At 35.7% G+C, this 20,125-nt stretch overlaps 1 protein-coding gene across 7 annotated transcripts in view; it reads right to left on the bottom strand.

Annotated features, from left to right (window-relative positions):
- Positions 1–13,423: 13,423 nt before the first annotated feature.
- Positions 13,424–20,125, bottom strand: part of CNOT2 (CCR4-NOT transcription complex subunit 2) — a 132,036-nt gene continuing 125,334 nt past the window's right edge. For all 7 annotated transcript variants that reach the window (XM_070370601.1, XM_070370598.1, XM_005887720.2 and 4 more), the window contains one exon: positions 13,424–14,577. In XM_070370601.1, the coding sequence (XP_070226702.1) occupies positions 14,491–14,577 (87 nt within the window). In that variant the 3' untranslated portion in view covers positions 13,424–14,490. The remainder of the gene's footprint in view (positions 14,578–20,125) is intronic.

Raw genomic sequence — 20,125 nt, 5'->3', positions numbered from 1 at the left:
CAAAGGGGGACTGGTCAGCCAGCGGCAAGCCAGCGGCCGGGAGGCGTGCGCTCTCGGGGAGACTGGCCGCCGGCACCAGGCGGACAGGGATGGAAGCCCCCGGGGCGAGCGGCGTGCGCCCGGGCGTGTGCCCCAGAGAGACCCGGGCCGCCGGTTCCCACGCTTGGGGCAGGCGCGTGCGCCGCAGGGCAGGAGGCGTTACCTGCCATCGCCCCCTCCCCTCGGGCGAGCGCGGTAACGGTCCGGCTTCACGGTCCCGGCGCTCCCAACTGCCCTGGAGCACCCACGATCACCCCCACCCCGCACACCGCCCACCTCGCCGGCCCCAGCCGAGGATGGAGGGCAGCAGGTCAGAAGTGAAACAGGCTGAGTCAGACGGAGTTTGCGGTGGAGGCAGCGCGCGTGGGGGGGCAGGAGCCTGAGACCCCCACCCCCACCCCCGCCCCGACCCAGGAAACTCGCTTCCTGGGTCCTGGGTGGACCACGCTGCAACGCAGGTCTTCGGGCGGCCGGGCCGACCCCAACTCTATGTGCCCAAGGCTGGGGCTGACTGAGTAGGGACCCAAGGGAGCGAGTGCAGAGGCTTACAGCCCTGGAAGGAGACACCATGTTCCCCATCAGGGCCGTCTTCTCGCTCCAAACCGAAAGCAGAATCCTCTCTGTTCTGGCTCCCTCAGGAGTCTTGTCACCGTTGGCCCATCTCGGAATTTGTAGATGAGCTTTCCAGGAGCGCTGTGCGAGGCGACAGCGGCGTGCCGACCCACTCTGGGACAGGTACCGTTTCTAGAGCTGCGTCCTGCTCTCCTAATTCTTTCTGCTGTTCCTTCCATGCCCCTTCCCCACCTCGCCTGTGCATACCTCAGTCTTTGTTCTTTTCTTGACCTTTAAAAAGGTTATCTTTTTAAAATCACACTGCTATCAAAATATCAAACTTGGAGAACTATTTCGACCTACATTTTGAAGCATCAGAGTATTCACTTGGCAAAACATATAAACATGTCTTTTTCTTGACTTGCAAATCCCAAATGAATATACTCTTAATTAAATTCAGTCATATATTCATATTCCGTTCCTGATGAATATGGAAACACCGAATCATAGAATTCTTGACTTCTCTTTCTTGGATTTCAAATGTTGGTTTACTGGTATAGTACTTTTCAACTGAGGTCCTGATCTGTTACTTTGAAGCACTCTTTTATGTTGTATTTCCAAGCAAGGGGTAAAAGCAAGTTTAATTATAGGAAGACCCCAAGTGTTTTTCTGAATAAATTAAGAAGATGCAGGGTTTGGAAATTTTCCAAGTCAGGAAGACTCTTTGTACTTTAATAGCTTTCAAGTTTTGAGAGACTATTTTATATTATTTTCTTCCCTTTCTGTTGGCATGAAGACAATTGTTAGTGATTACACACACTACCTGAAAGGAAAAGTGAGTTTATTAGTGGAAGCATATTAACCTAAGATTACAGATTTTCAGTGTGAATCTCTTTCCTACAGTAGATTATAAATATTTTCCTTTTCAAGAAGGCTAAAGCCAATCTAGGATCTGAGGCAGTAGTGAACAGATTAGATTTTTTGGATCTCATAGCTCTGATGTGGTGGTGAGCAACTAAACCTTGAGGCAGAATTAATTCCTATAGCTGTTCGTAAAACAGGGATGGGGTTGTTTAAAAATAATTTAATGAATATGATTCACTTTGCAATGATTCTAGAGCTCAGAGAGTTGTGTGAATGTAACCTTTGCCTCAAAACTGAGGCAAGATGGTCTTCCAAGTAAATCTAGAGAACAAACAACAGAAAATATTCTTATTTTAACCTAAATTCTTAAAGGCTTTTAAATTCATTTTTTTCAAGTTTTGCATTTAGTCACTTTCCTTCTTTATGATTATTCTAAAAGTATTTGAAGAAACTGTTGCCATCTAGCCTTCTGCTCTTTACTCTTTTTTCATGCTTTTTTGCCTTTTCATACTGTTCATGGGATTCTCAAGGCAAGAATACTGAAGGGGGTTGGCATTCCTTTCTCCAGTGAACCACTTGTCAGAACTTTTGGCCATGACCCGTCCATCTTGGGTGGCCCCACACGGCATCTACATTTCATGCAGAGATGAGCACAATAAAGGACAGAAACGGTATGGACCTGACAGAAGCAGAAGATATTAAGAAGAGGTGGCAAGAATACACAGAACTATACAGAAAAGATCTTCATGACCCAAATAACCACAATGGTGTGATCAAGCACCTAGAGCCAGACATCCTGGAATGCAAAGTCAAGTGGGCCTTAGGAAGCATCACTATGAACAAAGCTAGTAGAAGTGATGGAATGCCAGCTGAGCTATTTCAAATCCAAAAAGATGATGCTGTGAAAGTGCTGCACTCAATATGCCAGCAAATCTGGAAAACTCAGCAGTGGCCACAGGACTGGAAAAGGTCAGTTTTCAATCCCAAAAGTTCCAATCCCAAAGAAAAGCAATGCCAAAGAATGTTCAAACTACCAAACAATTGCACTCATCTCACACGCTAGTAAAGTAATGCTCAAAATTCTCCAAGCCAGGCTTCAACAGTGAATGAACTGTGACCTTCCAGATGTTCAAGCTAAGTTTCAAAAAGGCAGAGGAACCAGAGATCAAATTGCCAACATCTGCTGGATCATCGAAAAAGCAAGAGAGTTCCAGAAAAACATCTACTTTTGCTTTATTGACCATGCCAAAGCCTTTGACTGTGTGGATCACAACAAATGGTGGAAAATTTTTCAAGAGATAGAAATACCAGACCACCTGACCTGCCTCATGAGAAACCTATATGCAGGTCAGGAAGCAACAGTTAGAACTGGACATGGAACAACAGACTGATTCCAAATTGGGAAAGGAGTACGTCAAGGCTGTATATTGTCACACTGCTTATTTAACTTACATGCAGAGTACATCATGTGAAATGCCAGGCTAGATGAAGCACAAGCTGGAATCAAGATTTTCCAGAGAAATATCAATAACCTCAGATATTCAGATGACACGACCCTTACGGCAGAAAGCGAAGAACTGAAGAGCCTCTTGATGAAAGTGAAAGAGGAGAGTGAAAAAGCTGGCTTAAAACTCAACATTGAAAAAACTAAAATCATGGTATCTGGTCCCATCACTTCATGGCAAATAAATGGGGAAATAATGGAAACAGTGAGAGATTTTATTTTCTAGGGCTCCGAAATCACTGGAGATGGTGACTGCAGCCATGAAAAAGACTCTTGCTCCTTGGAAGAAAAGCTATGACCAAACTAGCTGCGGCTGCTAAGTTGCTTCAGTCGTGTCCGACTCTGTACGACCCCATAGATGGCAGCCCACCAGGCTCCCCCATTCCTGGGATTCTCTAGGCAAGAATACTGAAGTGGGTTGCCATTTCCTTCTCCAATGCATGAAAGTGAAAAGTGAAAGGGAAGTTGCTCAGTCGTGTCCGACTCTTAGCAAACCCATGGACTGCAGCCTACCAGGCTCCTCCGTACATGGGATTTTCCAGGCAAGAGTACTGGAGTGACCAAACTAGACAGCATATTAAAAAGCAGAGACATTACTTTACCAACAAAGGTCCGTCTAGTCAAAGCTATGGTTTTTCCAGTAGTCATGTACGAATGTGAGAGTTGGACTCTAATGAAAGCTGAGCGCTGAAGAATTGATGCTTTTTAACTGTGGTGTTTGAGAAGACTCTTGAGAGTCCCTTGGACTGCAAGGAGATCCAACCAGTCCATCCTAAAGGAAATCAGTCCTGAATATTCATTAGAAGGACTGATGCTGAAGCTGAAACTTCAAAACTTTGGCCACCTGATGTGAAGAACTGACTCACTGGAAAAGACCCTGATGCTGGGAAAGATTAAAGGCAGGAGGAGAAGGGGATGACAGAAGATGAGATGGTCGGATGGCATCACGGATGCAATGGACATGAGTTTGAGTAAGCTCCGGGAGTTGGTAATGGACAGGGAAGCCTGGGGTGCTGCAGTCCATGGGGTCTCAAAGAGTTGGACACGACTGAGCGACTGAGCTGAACTTACTCCTCTTAATTCTTATTTAAATTAGCTTGCTTCTCTTCTGAACCTTTCATTATTTCATGTGTTTCTTACTAAAAGTCAAACATATCAAAAAGACTTTCCATACTTCTATTTTATCCTTAATGGAATGCTGTGTGTTACCAGTTTCATTTATTTGAACTGGGGCTGCCTTTTCACATTTCCAAGAAAGGTTGGATATGTCAGCCCCTCAGTTTCTGAAAACAGGTCACCATCAACTCTCTTAAGTTAGGATAGTAGTAAGAACACTTAGGAAGTCAGAGATTCTGAGCTCTGAGGCCACTGAGCATCTTGTTTCCTGTGGAGGGCAGAGGCAACACAGGAAAAGGAAAAACTAGTCTTTTCTTTGCATAGTTGTCCACCAATTAAAATTGAGATTAAGACTGCAGTACTCAGGACCGGACTAACTTACTTGATGTACTTCTTTGTTTACAGCAATGTTTTCAGGAGAATCATGGTCAAGCCTTGATGAAGTTCTTTTTAAAAGAAAAAATAAAACGTATCTAAACAAGGACATTAAAACCATTGTTATTTATAGTTTGTTCTCAAGATCAATATTCCTCAAGAAGTCCTGTGACTGATGTTAAAGTTGCAATATACAATTTCATATGTATATATACCTTTATTAAAATGTAAAAAGAATGATCATAAGTAGGGCTAGGAATAGTGAATTTGGAATATGTTGGGAAAATGTTTATATGTGATTTTCAAAATTTGCACATTGTGAAGTTTTTCACACTGAAACTACACACTTGGATAGCTAAAATATAGGGGAGAAAATTAATATTGTGTCATCACCTTTTCTCATTAAAATTCACATGCTGCATAGGTTTTAGACATTTGCAATTCGAGAAGAGTAAATATGAATGAAAGCACGAGTGATCCAAAAACAAAAAATATATAGAAAAAATTTATCAAACTTTTTCCTTTAGTTATGTAAATTTAGATTTTGTTATTGTCACAGAAAATTAAGTTTTCTTTCTGTTTGGTCCTAACTTTAAAAATGCTTAAAGCTGTAATAAATCGTTTCCAGCTTGCTAATATTAACTTTCTTGCCGTGCTTCATTGTGAAAGTAAAATATTTGCTATTAGCGTCAGAATTTTACATTCTAAATAAATTTCCTGTGGCCACTGTCTTTTCTAATTGCTTTTATTTTTTCCTGTCTATAAACTTTACCTATGATATTGCACATAATTATTATTGAGAACATGACTTACTATTTTTAGATAGTTATAATCATGGTAGAACAGGAAGGGATCTTAAATATTACCTAGTTAAATATTAAGTAGGAAAAAAAGCTCCCAAAGACTTTGCATTTTGTTTTAAATAGTAAATAATTTTTAAAAATATTTTTTCAAAGTTCAAATTTATTTGTATACAGCCTCTATCTTTGCAACTGAAAAAGAAAAGCAAAAAGCACAGATAATCACTTCATATTAGTAAATTCATAATACTGTACTGGAAGTGCTGGTTGGATTTCCTAAATTCTTGCCACCTGTCAGTCTTTCATGTTAATGGAAGTGAACATCTATGTATATAAATACAAATGTAGTAAAAGGGAAATCAGCTTTGAAATTAGAAAGCAAGAAGCTAAGAAGTTTTGGTCTTAACATTAAGAATAAATAGTTTGACGTAACTGATGTTTCAGACTGGAGCATTTCATGACTTTTATTCCAAGTTGATTTTGTTATTCCCATGTTCTTTGAAAACTTAGGTATTACTCTCTTAACAGTTCCCAGTTCTGTTAAAAAGTCATTTAATAATTCCAAAATATGGAAAGTGCCTCCTAGTACCATGACTAACAGGGGGAGTGTCTGTCTTTGGAGAAATGGACCAACATCTACTGAACACCAACTATAAGCAAATGCTCTAATTTAATCTTACCATGAGATGAAGAGGAACAAAATTAAATACCTTTTCCAAAATTGTGCATGTGTTTATTATGGCATATTACATGGCCCATTCTTTTTTTCCTCTACTGGTGGTGGTTTAGTCAGTAAGTCACATGCAACTCTTGTGACCCCATGGACTGTAGCCCGCCAGGCTCCTCTGTCTGTGGGATTATCCAGGCAAGAATACTGGAGTGGGTTGCCATTTCTTTCTCCAGGGAATCTTTCCCACCCAGGGATCGAACGTGGGTCTCCTGTGTAGCAGGCAGATTCTTTACCAGCTGAGCTACAAGGGAAATCCCTTCTACTGTACTACACCATTGCTAAGGAATTATTGTATTCAATACAAAAGAAGTGTAGGTGATACAAGTGGATTTAAAATGTGCTTATATACTTATATTCAAGTATGGTTAGCCTTGATCAAAACCCATATTGTGAAACCTGACTATGAAGCGGTGGTGGCGGGAAGGCAGTGGGTAGAGAATGCAGGAGTTGATGACTTAATCTGGTCCTCCTGTTTAATTTTACTCTGAAACACTTGTGTTGAAAACAGCTCATTTTTAGATGCATAGCAAATATCAGTAGTACTGTGTTATGCAGGAGAGGGAGATTAAGTGTAGTATTCAGGTTTCAGAGAGACTTGTCAGAACTAAATTCAAGCTATTCAAAGCTTCTATTACTGTAGAAGTAAACACAGGGAACGAGATGTTAACACAAATCATTAAATCATTTTAGGGTAGAAGAAAAGCCCGAGTGAATGAAAGGTCCTCAGTCGTGTCCGACTCTTTGCCACCCCACGGACTATACAGTCTGTGGAATTCTCCAGGCCAGAATACTGGAGTGGGTAGCTGTTCCCTTCTCCAGTGGATCTTCCCAGCCCAGGGTTCGAACCCAGGTTTCCTGTATTGTAGGCGGATTCTTTACCAGCTGAGCCATCAGGGAAGCCCAAGAATACTGGAGTGGGTAGCCTATCCCTCCTGCAGAGGATCTTCCTGACCCAGGAATCAAATTTTGGTCACCTGCATAGCAGGCAGATTCTTTACCAACTGAGCTATCAGAGAAGCCCCAGAAGAAAAGTCTATCTTCCTCTTAATGCAGGGAATCACCCAATACTTCTAATAGCAGCTTCCTTGCTTTTGCCTGGACACTTCCAGTGATGAAAAAGTCATTAACTCCTAATGCTATTCATTTGATTTTTGGACATTTAAAACATTTATGGTGTAGTATTTTCTTCTAAGTTGAAATCTGCCTTGCCATAACATCCATGTAAATATCCTTATTCTGCCCTCTGGTGTTACACAGGTTAGACAGTCTGTCTCACAAATGATAATCTGCCTTACAAATTTAAGATATGGGAAGACAACTGTCATGTCCTTAGGCCCTTTTTTCTTAGGCTATTCTTAAATTTCTTCAGTATTCTCTTTTGATATGGTTTAGAAAACTAAACCATAATGCTAAGAAAAATAGATAACTGGAGGTTGGAAACAAAAGTCTAAACCTTTCTTTTCCCTGTTTTCCTGCTGACAAACACTTCTGGGACAGAGGACATTGCTGTTCATTAATGAACACTATCACTGCAAAAAGATTTTGGCTCTATTCATTAGACAGAATTAGGATTCCAAAAAGTGATATGCAAGTCAACTCATTTAACATTCAAATATTAAATTGTTTAGAGTGAGCTGAAAAAAATTATTTTAAAAAACAGGTATGATTTTCCACTCAATAAAGGGACATAACTTGTTTTATATTTGAAGACTATTAACCATTTGAAGATTATAACCTAAAACATTAAAAATAAAAATGTCTGACTCCTAAGAGGAAAAATATTTAACAGCTCAAATTTTCTCTTAAAACAGACCATTTTTTCATGCAACTGTTACATATGGTAATTATATCTTAAAATAAATGTTCAGTATGTAACAGATTTAAAGGTAGCTTCAAAACATTCTGGCTGCCCTAAATCTTTATTTTTATACAAAGGATAAAACTATTTATATCATTCCTGCATGTAATTTTTTCTCATTGAGCTGTATATTTTTGAATAATCATCAATTTCGAAGTTCAACTTAGAAGTCTTTTCATTATAAATGAGTAACCATAGAGCTGGTCCTAAAAATAATTCCGTACACCCGGCCATTTGTTGACATCATAACACTCTTTGAAATTTGATGCATTTCTCCCAAAATGTTTAAAGAACCCTCAAGTGTTATTTCTAAAATTTTCTTCAGTATATACTAGAGAATAGATTGGTCTGGAAGAAAAACATCACCTGTTAAAAGTTTTAAAAATTAAATTATGTGATCAAAATGTTACTTAGGCTAAATACAAATGCATGTTAGCAGAACATTATGTTTCAGGGTATGCTTATGAAAATCGAGACTAGCTCTGATTCATAATAAAAATTTGTTTTCCTCAGCTAGTATCCTCAGTTGTTGCTTAAAGGAACTACCATGTGGGGCACAGGCTATTTTATCTCACCTTCTCTAACAAAAATGTCAAAATATATTTGTGGTGTGGTGGATGCCTTCTCGGAGAAGACAATGGCACCCCACTCCAGTACTCTTGCCTGGAATTTCCCATGGACGGAGGAGCCTGGTAGGCTGCAGTCCATGGGGTCGCTGAGAATTGGACACAACTGAGCAATTTCACTTTGACTTTTCACTTTCATGCATTGGAGAAGGAAATGGCAACCCACTCCAGTGTTCTTGCCTGGAGAATCCCAGTGATGGGGGAGCCTGGTGGGCTGCTGTCTATGGGGTCACACAGAGTCGGACACGACTGAAGTGACTTAGCAACAGCAGATGCCTTCTCAGGCCTTAGAAATGAAAACTCAGTTTTGCTATAGAGAAGATAAGTAGTTTATTAGCTAAAGTATTAAATATTTTGGCAAATGCCAAGTGGTGGCCATAAGCTGTTAAGACAATGCAATAATTTGGGTTTTCGACAGATAGGAAATTACGACAGTGAAAACTACCATTGACTTCTTGGCATTTTCAAGTTATTTAAATGACTGGATTAAAAAAAACTTTTCAGCTGATGGACATAGAGTTGATAGTGCACCCAACTGCCCTTAGCAGTTTTTACACATGTAAGTTGAAGTGGCAATCTAATGTCTAGCAAAAATATCCCAAGGAAATTGCTAACGTTAAAAAAAAAGAGAAAAAGCATCTTTGCTGTGTTGTACTTGGAAATGGATTTAACTCCCTTCGTATTCTGCTCTAGTAAATACTATTGTTAACAATGCAGTGTCTGTACTAGAACACTGGTTGATGCCCTCGATACACAGTAATGCATTATCCCAAGATCAACTTGGTTTGAGTTTCATCAGGATCTGAGGATTTTATTCTAGTTAATACTTATACAGTAGGCATAGAATAGTATAAGTGGTAGTTCACTAACCTCAGAAATGACTTGTGGTACTTAACTAAATTTTGTATTCTTGGCCTCTCCATAGATCCTCAGAGTATGTAAACATGAGACCTAAAATATATTTTTAGTATGTTCCCCAGTTGATTCTTGTGCACAGCGAGTTTGAGAATTACCTAACTAGAGGATAACTGGTGAGTTCCTGCAGCTGTCTCAATCCAAATTAAGCTTTCTATAATCAAATTTAATGATCAGTTTTCTTTATGAATAAAAAAATAGGATTATTGCTTCATCAAATTTTTATGATCACCAATGTGACAGAAAACAGATTGTACACTAATACAGTGTATGATTACAGGCTGAAATTCACCTCAAAATTTTAAAACTCTTTTCTCCTTTGAATGTAGAACTAAATACAAACATAAATAAGTCTGGGAATATACACATACACATGATTTACTAGTGCTTTACCGTTTCATGTTCCTACTCCAAAATTAAAAATGCAAGTTGCCTTTTTGGATTAAATCTTTCCAAAGATACTGCAGTAATTTAAAGTAAACCTTACTTATGACTAAGAGAAGAGCACATTTTAGACTAATCAGTGTTTTCAGAATGTAATTTTTAGCCCTGATGACATCATGTTCTTTGACTTCAGATCAGGAAGAGTATCAACATATGAAAAGAGCTGAAGTTACCAAATCCAACGTCTTACTCAAAAAGATAGTTGCCTCAACATCAATTCTGACAAGTCATCTAGTTTCAACGTTTCTGCTTCAACATTTCTGTTGATGGAAATCTCACTTCATGAAGCATTTAATACTGTGGGATAGGCACCTTAATATAGAGAACAAAAATTTGTCTCAACTTCCACCCGCTGGTTTGAGACTTGCCCTCTTCATTTAAATCCTTCTTGTATTTGAAGACAGCTACTATGTCTCCCCATAGTTGTCTGCTGTCTCTCTTCCGAGGGCTGCATCTGATCAACTCAATTCTTCCCATATGTGACACCTTTGAAACTGCTAGGCATTTTGAAATTTGTGATTTCTCTAACTGAACTACTTTTGTCCCTTTGTGAATACAAAATAATGTTACCTTAAAATTGTTGGCAATTAGGTTTGCTTAAATACAGTAATTATCCCACTTAAACATGTTTTCAATCAATGACAGAAACTCAGTCATCCAGTTCAATTCCTTACCTTGTACACAGAACACTGTCCAGCCAGTCTCTCCTTGGTTACATCATGTGAAGTTGAATTTAATGCCTTACAAATCAACTCTTTTCAAAATCTTATCTCAGTTACATTTTAATATTGTGCCGAAATCTTATCGGTTGTAGTTCTGCCCTTCAGTTACACAAATTAGTCTTTCACTGACAGCTCAAGTTTGATACCTGAAGACAGATTATTGGTTCCTAAGTTTATTCTCTAATGCTACACATTCCTTCTTCCTGGTGGGTTTTTTTTTTAATACTTTAACATATAATGAGGATATTCAAAAACCTTACCTCTGATGCTATGCTTAAGACAACATATTAATCCATGTAAAACACTTAGTGTGTTGCTTGGTAGCTAGAATGCACGTCACACTTTCTCCTGCCTTCCCTAGTCATGGTAGCTCTAAAAATACATCAAACTTTCCTATCTTGTTCTGAGCACTGTACTTGTGTTAACGTAGTTGAAGATTACATTAGTTGTTTTTGGCAATAGAATAACAATTTGACCTACATATGAACAACTTTTAAGCCATGGTATATCCCACCAGCCTTTATTCTTTTAATAGCAACCAAAGTGCAAAACTAAGTAATTTTTCTGGTGCAATGTATCCTATTTGATGTAATTTTAAAAGATTACTGGGTTAGATTGAGATTTCCAATTTTGACTTTTAATGTGTTTATTTGCTCATCTCCTAGATTTGTCATTTATTCATGGTATGATCTAATTCATTAGTGATGCTGTAAAACTAGCAGCAAAGAGAGAAACTTGACATGCCATTATGATATATGTTTTAAAGACATTGAGATATATTTGGCTTATGTCATTTTCCAGAGACTGTTTTAGAACCAGTTACCAGGTATTCCTGTATCTTCTTTGTTAACTCACAGACAAACCATGGTTAAGAGAACGTTAAACATGGACATCCCCTTTCTTTACACATATACACACTTAATTTCTCAGCAATTTTTTTGCAAGATTGATGCTATTAAGCAAATTTAAGTGAAAATAAGTGAGTCCTCCTTTGCAGCCATGCTCAGGTGCAAAAGAATGGAAGATCTATGGTTTTGGAATGAAGGAAGATTCAAAAGGATTAGCCAGAGTGGGAAAAATTTTACAGTTTTGAGAATTGAAAATACCTAAAAAGATTCTTTTAAAAATGGAACTACGGCAGAAAGTTATTTCAAAGCCCACTGCTTTATTTTCAAATTGGAATTATCCATTTATACCAATCAACATGTATTTATCAAGCACCTACTGTGTCCCAGGTTCAGTGGCAAAAAGGAAAAGACCAATGAAACTGGAAAAATTTATATACTGTGAGAATTTAAAATTTCATTTAATTAAAATGTTGTATCCAGTGAAACTATCTGTGCAGTGAAAAATTCCTAAAGGTGAAATTTATCATATTACAGTATCACCACAAGCAGCACAGAATATATCTGAAACTAAACAGCTGAAAGGACTTTCTTTTGCAACTAAGTAGCTTTTGTTTCAGAAAGCCAATTACAGTATAATCACAAAACTTATTTAGCAAATGTATGTGTCACTAGTTATAGAGGGAAAAGTTAACAGAATTAAATCTAAGGCAACTGGAAATATTAGTTTAGGTCAACTTCTGTCCATATGTAACCACAAATTATAAAACCAAGGAATATAACAGTGTGCTAAACAGTTTAGTATTTTAAAGATTTCAGATAGAATTTTTAAACTTGGATTTGAAGTCAAGAACATGGCAATTTCTGCTATCAACAAATTATAAAAAGTTTGTTTACATGTAAGAATTTTCTCATTTTGATGATTCAGAGTAAAAAAGAACTCAGAAAACTGGAAAAATATGCACTTAAAACTTTGCATATAGCAGTTAAAAACAAACAAGTAGAAAGCCAAACCACTTGATGAGCTATCTTGTTTTTGTGAGTTATTCACACAGTCCCAATCGTGATAGTGGTATGTTTATACTTGTAAGAATAAAGAGCCCCTTCCATTTTTTTCTTTTTCTTTTGATTATGTAGGAAAAGTTACATTTTACATAGTATATTATTATGAAAAAATGTGATCTGCTTTTAAGAAATTGATTTCTGGATTTAATTCTTATTTATGCCAAGTTAGGTATGTGTTCTGTGAAGTTTTTATCTGCACAAAAGTTAAATTACGTAAGTACCATCTTCCTACATAAGAGATGCTTTGGTTTAAATGTAAAGATTATAAAATCTTGATACTTTGATGTCAGTTTCTCATATCTCAAAATACATAGAAAAAGGTAAGTCTTGAGTCATTTTATATTCAATATACAAATAAGTTTATGTTTCATTTTCAAACATGATTTAGTAAATGTCAATTAACTTTCATTCTTCATAGAAAAAAATTGCTTAAAATGAAAATTTTAAAGAAAAACTCATTGCTTTAAAAAAAAATTCCCATCTCTAGTTCTACTTTCATAACTTCAATATTTATCTTTAAATGGAAAAGAATCCATCAGCGTGTATGTGAAATAACCAGGCAAGCAAACTGAAGGGAAAGATGATTCCACTTCTCTTTGGCTTAATTTGTACATTATTTCTTTAAGATATATCTCAAAGGTCTATTAAATTTCTTATACACTTCTCACAAAAGCAAAGTGTTTTGATTGGGTGTCTGGAGTGTTCAGAAGTTTTATTTCTAATGCTGTTATTATTCACTTAAAAAATAGTTTTCTTTGTTTAGACTTGGTTAACACTAAGAATGTCTACATTTTTAACCTGCAAATGAAATGGTATATGGTTCCATTAAATGAGCTGTCAAAAGCAAAAAAAAAAAAGACTGCATTTTAAATTGTTCAGTCATACCATTCAGTTGTAAAAGTTTTTCTTCTCTGTTTTTTCATGTTGAAGAAATAAGTTCACAATTTCAAATCAAAGTCAACACTGCAGTGAGGAGAGCTTTTCTACTTTATTACAAAGAGAAGAAGCCTTTATGTGGTCAGAAAATACAAGATTGATCTTTTTTTTCTCTTCCTATGAAACGCTGCTGTTCAAACAGCCAGAGTGAATTGTCTCAGTTCACGTCTTTAAGTCCCATCACATTCACTTGGGTATGGATGTCCTTGGCTGCTGAAAATCTGGCCCTTTAGTGCACAGGGCGACAAAGTCCCCTGACCAGCAGTTCCAGAATGTCCCATTTTCATATATTGCATCCATGCACACCTCCTAAAAATGAGGTACAGCAGGGCAAACATTTTCCAAAATAGATGTCATATATATAATATATACACATTCGTACATACATACCTTTATTCATGTGATGTCCAAAAATTTAAAAAAAATGTACACATTTATTACAAAATCGTAACAAAGACTGGACAGTGTTTTGCTCATTCTGGAAAGATGAAGCTCAGTAATAACACAACCCTGGAAACCATCCAGAGATTGTGGCAATATCTTTCTTCTAAACAGTCAGATATTCTTGCGTTAAGCTTGGCGAAACTGCCTTTCAAAAACAGAAGGGGAAGTAAAATGAAGGAAGCAGACCTTGCTCATCTTTCCAAATGAAATACGAGAAGGATCTTCACATAAAAATGCACAAACATTTGTTATTTTATTACCAATAGTGCTACAATGAACAATGCAAATTTTGTGGTCTAATTCTGTTGAGTCTCTTGTGGGTTTTCTTTTTTTACATTTTAGAAACTAAATGGTAAACTTCTGTCAGTGTACTTGCTTGTCTTTACAGACCCAAGTCTGTCTGCTGGCAAAAAAAAAAAAAAAATAAATGAAAAAAACTTCAGACCCTGCTCGAACTAGAGAAAAACAAATTACAAATTTAGTTGTTGGGCAGCACATAATTAGTAAGGCAGGACCTCAAATGGTGACCCTTTGCGTAAGCCAATTGCCAGATCCTCAAGGAATTAAAACCAGGGTGCCTGAGCCACATCAGTTCTGCAGTTATGTTGAGTATTGTGCTGAGACAGCCATACCCCAAGAAAAGGGAAGTCTTTTTTTAGAAGGCTTGCTGAGCAGGGTTGTAGTTGAAGGTGGATGGCAGGTGAGGCCGTTCTTCTAATTTGTCATATTCCAGATGGAACTCCTATAAAACCAAATTTAAAAATTTAGATGATTTCCTCTCTCTCTGATCTCAGATTTTTGTCAAAATATATTTACTATATGAACAAATAAAATACCTACAAGAAATACGAATGAAGAGATATACCAACTTTTTTTCCCCAGTAAGTAAAATATAGCTTGAAGAAAAATAATGTGCTGTAGTTTCTATCTGATAAATACAAAAATGTAGACTTTCTGCATAAAAGTCAGAGACTAGTCATGAGCATCTATTTTATGACACAGAAATTTTATGCATTTTTTTTTGCTCAAAAATAAAAGTTTGAAGGGAGCAATTACTGTATTGCTAATAAAAAGTATTAAAAATTATAATTTAAAGTAAAGCTACCTTCAATGAAGTATAAAACTTAAAAATCTTTTTTCCATGAAAAAAGTTTGGAAATAAAGGATTTCTCTATTTGTCTTATCACATGTTTTTTAAAAAACAAACATTAAAGTTATTTTAAGGTCATTATCTGGGGAAAACTCACACCTCTCCAGACTTTTCATTTCACAATCCTCAAATCCTGAAAAGATGTAACTGCCACCCCAAAACTGACAGTGCTTTTGCTACAGGCACATCTGAAGATGAACTATATATAGCTCATTTTAATTAAACTTTCAAAACACTACATGAGCTTTAAAATTTAAGAATGATAAAGCAAATTCTTCATACTTCACCAAGATCAAGAAGAGAGATGAAGAATATAACTTTGTATATTAAAAAAAAAAAACCACCTTTTTAAACCAAAAGGCCAGAGGTTCTAAAATTATTAATTCTACAACCTGTATTCAGGTAGCACAAACCATCTCAGTTAATCCCATTTAAAACATTATGAACCATTATATGCACTACATACTAAAGAAAGTCAAGTAATGTCAGTACCATGGCTTAATATATTTTACCTGTTTTATTTCAAATTAATTCATGATAGATATTTTCATTATTAAATTAAGTGAAAATTTCATTATTACAATGAAAACCTAGGTCATGAGTTATAAAACCAAATATTTAAAATTTTAGGATATTACAGTAAGAATTTATAGAAATAGCAGGTATCAGAAGCCTAGTATGTGTCAAAACTAGAGACAGAACTAGTTTTGTTCTCATCTTCATAACTGAAAAGTAGACATCATTATCTTCATATTTGCATTGGAGGAAAATGAAGCTCACAAGTAACCTGCCCAAGTCATACAATAACTGGCAGATCAAGGAGTAGGATCTAGACCTGTAGGACACCGAAGCCCATGATTTTTCCAGTATAACACACTATTTTTAGCCCGAGATCCAAAACTACTTAATTACACTTCTATCCAGAAATAATGTTGAAAAAATTCAGTCCAGTGATTGTAAGGCAGGCACACTGTGATGACTTTTAAGAAGTTCACTTTAGCGTTAACTAAGGCACAGAGCTTATTTGCTTATCAGTAAAACTTTAGCAAACACCAGCATCATCATCATACTCAAAATAGCCTTCCTAAAGCTTTGTGTAGGCACCTCTCCCTCTCTAGATACCCTGTCTAGGTTTTAAAAGAATTTATTGCCTGGCTAAAGATAAGTATCTAAATTAGTGGAGAAAGTATCTTCCCGTTGTATTATTCTTTAGAAATTAAAATCGGCTAACTTTAGATTCAAAATATGTATAGTTATTGGGTATAAAGTGTGTTTGTAGCTGACAAATCATATACTCCACTATCTGAGATATAGAAATTAAAATTATGTTCCATTGTCCTGTCCTCATCATTGTACACTGGTGAATTACACTGTATATTATCAGAATTTAAACTAGAGTAACTTCATCATATTAGAAGATCAATCTAAACCTAGGGAGTAAATATAATAATTAAAATCTCAAAGACTTTATATATCAGAGATTCAGAAATTAAAGAGATCAAATTTGGTCTCATTTTAAAAATCTTTTTGTCTATGTCTTTTTATTTTTCTTAAAAGACATAAAGACTTAAAAGACTTTTTCTTTGTTCCCTAACTTTACTGATATCTTTTTTACATATTTATCTTACATGTACACACATACCACACATCACATACACACTTTTGTATAATCTGTAGGGGCAAGAAGTGTGTCTGTTTTGTGTATCACTATCTACTGCCCAGAATACTGAGAATACTACTGAGTTGCCAGACTCCCAGCAGGGGTATAATTAATGGCTAATGAATAAATAAACATAAATTTTCATTTGTTTTAGGAACAGAACACTTAAAATTTTTAAATATTCTAAGATTAGGTATTCAAAGGTCTATGCATATAATTGCTTTAATGGAAAAAAAGATTTGTAGATGACAGTTAAATGGTTTAAAGACTAGAAAGAGTTCTAGGCACTAAAAATCACATTTATAGTAGGTTATGATATGATAAAGGATCCTAAACATTAAAAATCCTACTCAGTGTTGGACCCATAAGGTAAACTCAGCCTGAAAGAATTCTGACACTTTAATAAGTCTTTATAGTTTGAGAAAGCTATTTTCACCTAAAAATTCTGTGGATAAAATTATTTTAAAAATCTTACTCACTGAGACTATATATAACAAATTTTTAAATTAATAGGATATTTAATAATTCCAACTTAATTACATAGGACAGATCACACAGTGTGACAACAAAATAGATTATCTAAAAAAGAATAAGCAAATATGATGTAAAATTTTTTTTGCATATGTTTTTTTGGTTACAGTATCAAAATTTTTATGAAAATACATTATTGAGATATAGGAAATTCTTTATATAAATAATGGGGCTGTATCCTAGAAATCAACAGAAAATTTTAGGGGAGAAAGCATACTTCTGATTTAAATAATCTAATCCCTTACTTAAAGTATTAAGTAATTTGCAGAAGTGAAATACAAGTATGACTGAAAACATGATTACGGTCTCGATCAGGTCAATATTTTTCAATAATACCATGATAACATCAAGCTATTAACTTATAATACTATTTCATACAGAAGGCTTCTTATCAGTTGATGCTATTAAATTCATGTTCTTTACCTGTGAATAATAAACCACAATCACTTTACAGATGGGGACTTTGACTTGGGACATGGCACATCAATGGAAGACAGTTTGCTGAAGTCTGTTAATAAATATACTATGGGATTCTTAATTCCTAATCCAATTTCTAGAAAAACAGTGAAAACATCCTTTAAAAAAACAAACCCCAGAAGCCTTTGTGAAAAGTTTATTCTGTGAATATAACATAAAAGTTTTAAGTCCATGAATTTTTAAAATAGAATCAAAAGAAGAGAGCTGCATATTAATACTTGATAGAAACCAGTATTTCTGCTTATTTTCATTACTATGAAGATAATTTTGTTGAAGAATATCAGTGCAAGTGGCCAACAAATTACTTTAATAAAGATTTCTCAAAAATAGTTTAATAATGATATTTCTCAAATTTTATTTTTCACTTCACAGCTAAACATTTTAAAGGTAAAAGTTAGGCAAATGCTCAACTTAGACAGGAGAGATCAGACAAAACTGGGTAAAATTATTACTTTACATACACACACAAACATATATAATTTTCTTTAACATGACATTTACCTGAGAAATTGCTTTCATGGGAAATTAGGGAATTTATTAATGTTCAAGTTGTTTCTGAATATTTCTCTTTCTGGAAAACTGGTTTTTTTTTTCATGTAAGTTGATTTCCTCACAGATTTCAAACTAAAATTCAACTAAAATTACACATCTACTGATGCAAATATCTATTTCTTTTTGCATGTATTTGGAATAATTTATGATCTTGAGCAAAAAGCTTCAAATGAGTAGAACAAACTTCAGTTATTTACTATTAGAATTTTTCCCTTCCAAAGATACTCCTCCTATAGAATGAGGTTCTCTAACTATAGTGTCAAGGACCAGCACAATCACTGGCATCACTTGGGAATTTGTTAGCAAAGCAACTTCTCATGTCCCACCCACAGACCTACTTGAACCAGAAACAAAGCAGGTTGGCCCAGCAACCTGCCAGATGATAAAACAAGGCCTCCAGATAATTCTGAAGCAAGCTAGAACCGCTGACCTAACAACAATCAGAATTTCTCCATCTTGGAATTATAGTAATCTATAATAATAACACTGATAAAAACAACAACAAACTACCACAACTACTCTCCCATATCAAATACCTAACGTATGCCAAGCAGTGCACTCAGTGTCTATGTGTGCCTGTGTAATCTCAATTAATCTACATGATAATCAGAGGCAAAAATCATTCTGATTTAAAAGATAAGGAAGAGAGAGAGAGAGAGAGAAGTTGCTCAGTTATGTCTGACTCTTTGTGACCCCCATGGACTGTAGCCTACCAGGCTCCTCCGTCCATGGGGTTTTTCAGGCAAGAGTACTGAAGTGGGTTGCCATTTCCTTCTCCAGGGGATCTTCCTGACCCAGGCATCGAACCCAGGTCTCCCACACTGCAGGCAGACGCTTTACCGTCTGAGCCACCAGGGAGAGGAAGCAGGTATGGAAAGGAAACTAGTACAAGGTCAAAGTATAAACAGCGGAAACAGGAGTTAAATTCAAATCCTGATACGACAGTTATGGTTTTACTTCATTATATTTATTAAAGAACAGGTAATATACACAATGTCCTGTATACTATTTGTAAGTAATTATTTGTATTTAACTAAAGGTTAGGTCATGAATCTACCTTTTAAAGTCAAGAGGTGCATATTAGAATTGTTAAAATAACTCAAGTACAGTGTAGAGTGGTATCTAGACTTGGACTGAGAAACAATGACACTTACCATTAGAGAAATACCCCAAAATATAATAATGAGAAAAGGTTTAACCTTTTGTATGTGTCGTCATCTTTTTTTTTTTTTTTTCTCGCCGCCGCCTCTTTCTGCCCCCTCATCTTTTTTTTTTTTTAGCTCACCTTTTCAGTTTTTTTTTTTCATGTTTTATATGAAGTCTTTTAGGGATGTAAAATTTTGTAATAATTATCTGGTAAGCATCTTATCTTTTAAAAATATTTTACTCTTCAGTTTAGTAAAGCTGATTAAAAAAAAACACTAAAAAATTATTCAATGAAAAGAAGTAGTTTTTTCTGTTTAAATTTAATAAAACCAACAAAACTAACTCTTTAGTTTTTAATTCTTAAGATCTGTCAGTGGAAAGAACATTCAGAGAAATCCTGAAGTTATGAAATCAGACACTGTGAACTATATTTTCTACTAGGCAGAGTAAGTACCTACAAAAGGAACTAAACACAAATGTGTAATATGCCACAGCACTGATGAAAACTACATGTGGGACAGTTAGAAAGGTGTTTTTGTGAGGAAAAGTTGCAAACCAAAACAATTTTCCATTGGCCTCTTCCCCCCAGTTATTTCACATACTAGTCAAAGGAACAATCATGATTAATGCTTACAATTTTCTTTCTTTATATTTACTTGCAAATAAAAACTCAACCAAATTTCCTACAATGAGTGCAAGTGTTTAAAAAGTCTATGTCTATTTATATACTGGTTTTAAGAAAAAATCTCATATTTGCTTACTTTAAAGTAATAA

This window comes from Bos mutus, chromosome 5 (assembly GCF_027580195.1).
Source record: "Bos mutus isolate GX-2022 chromosome 5, NWIPB_WYAK_1.1, whole genome shotgun sequence".
Taxonomy (NCBI): Eukaryota; Metazoa; Chordata; class Mammalia; order Artiodactyla; family Bovidae; genus Bos; species Bos mutus.
This window is presented reverse-complemented; position numbering and strand designations above follow the sequence as displayed.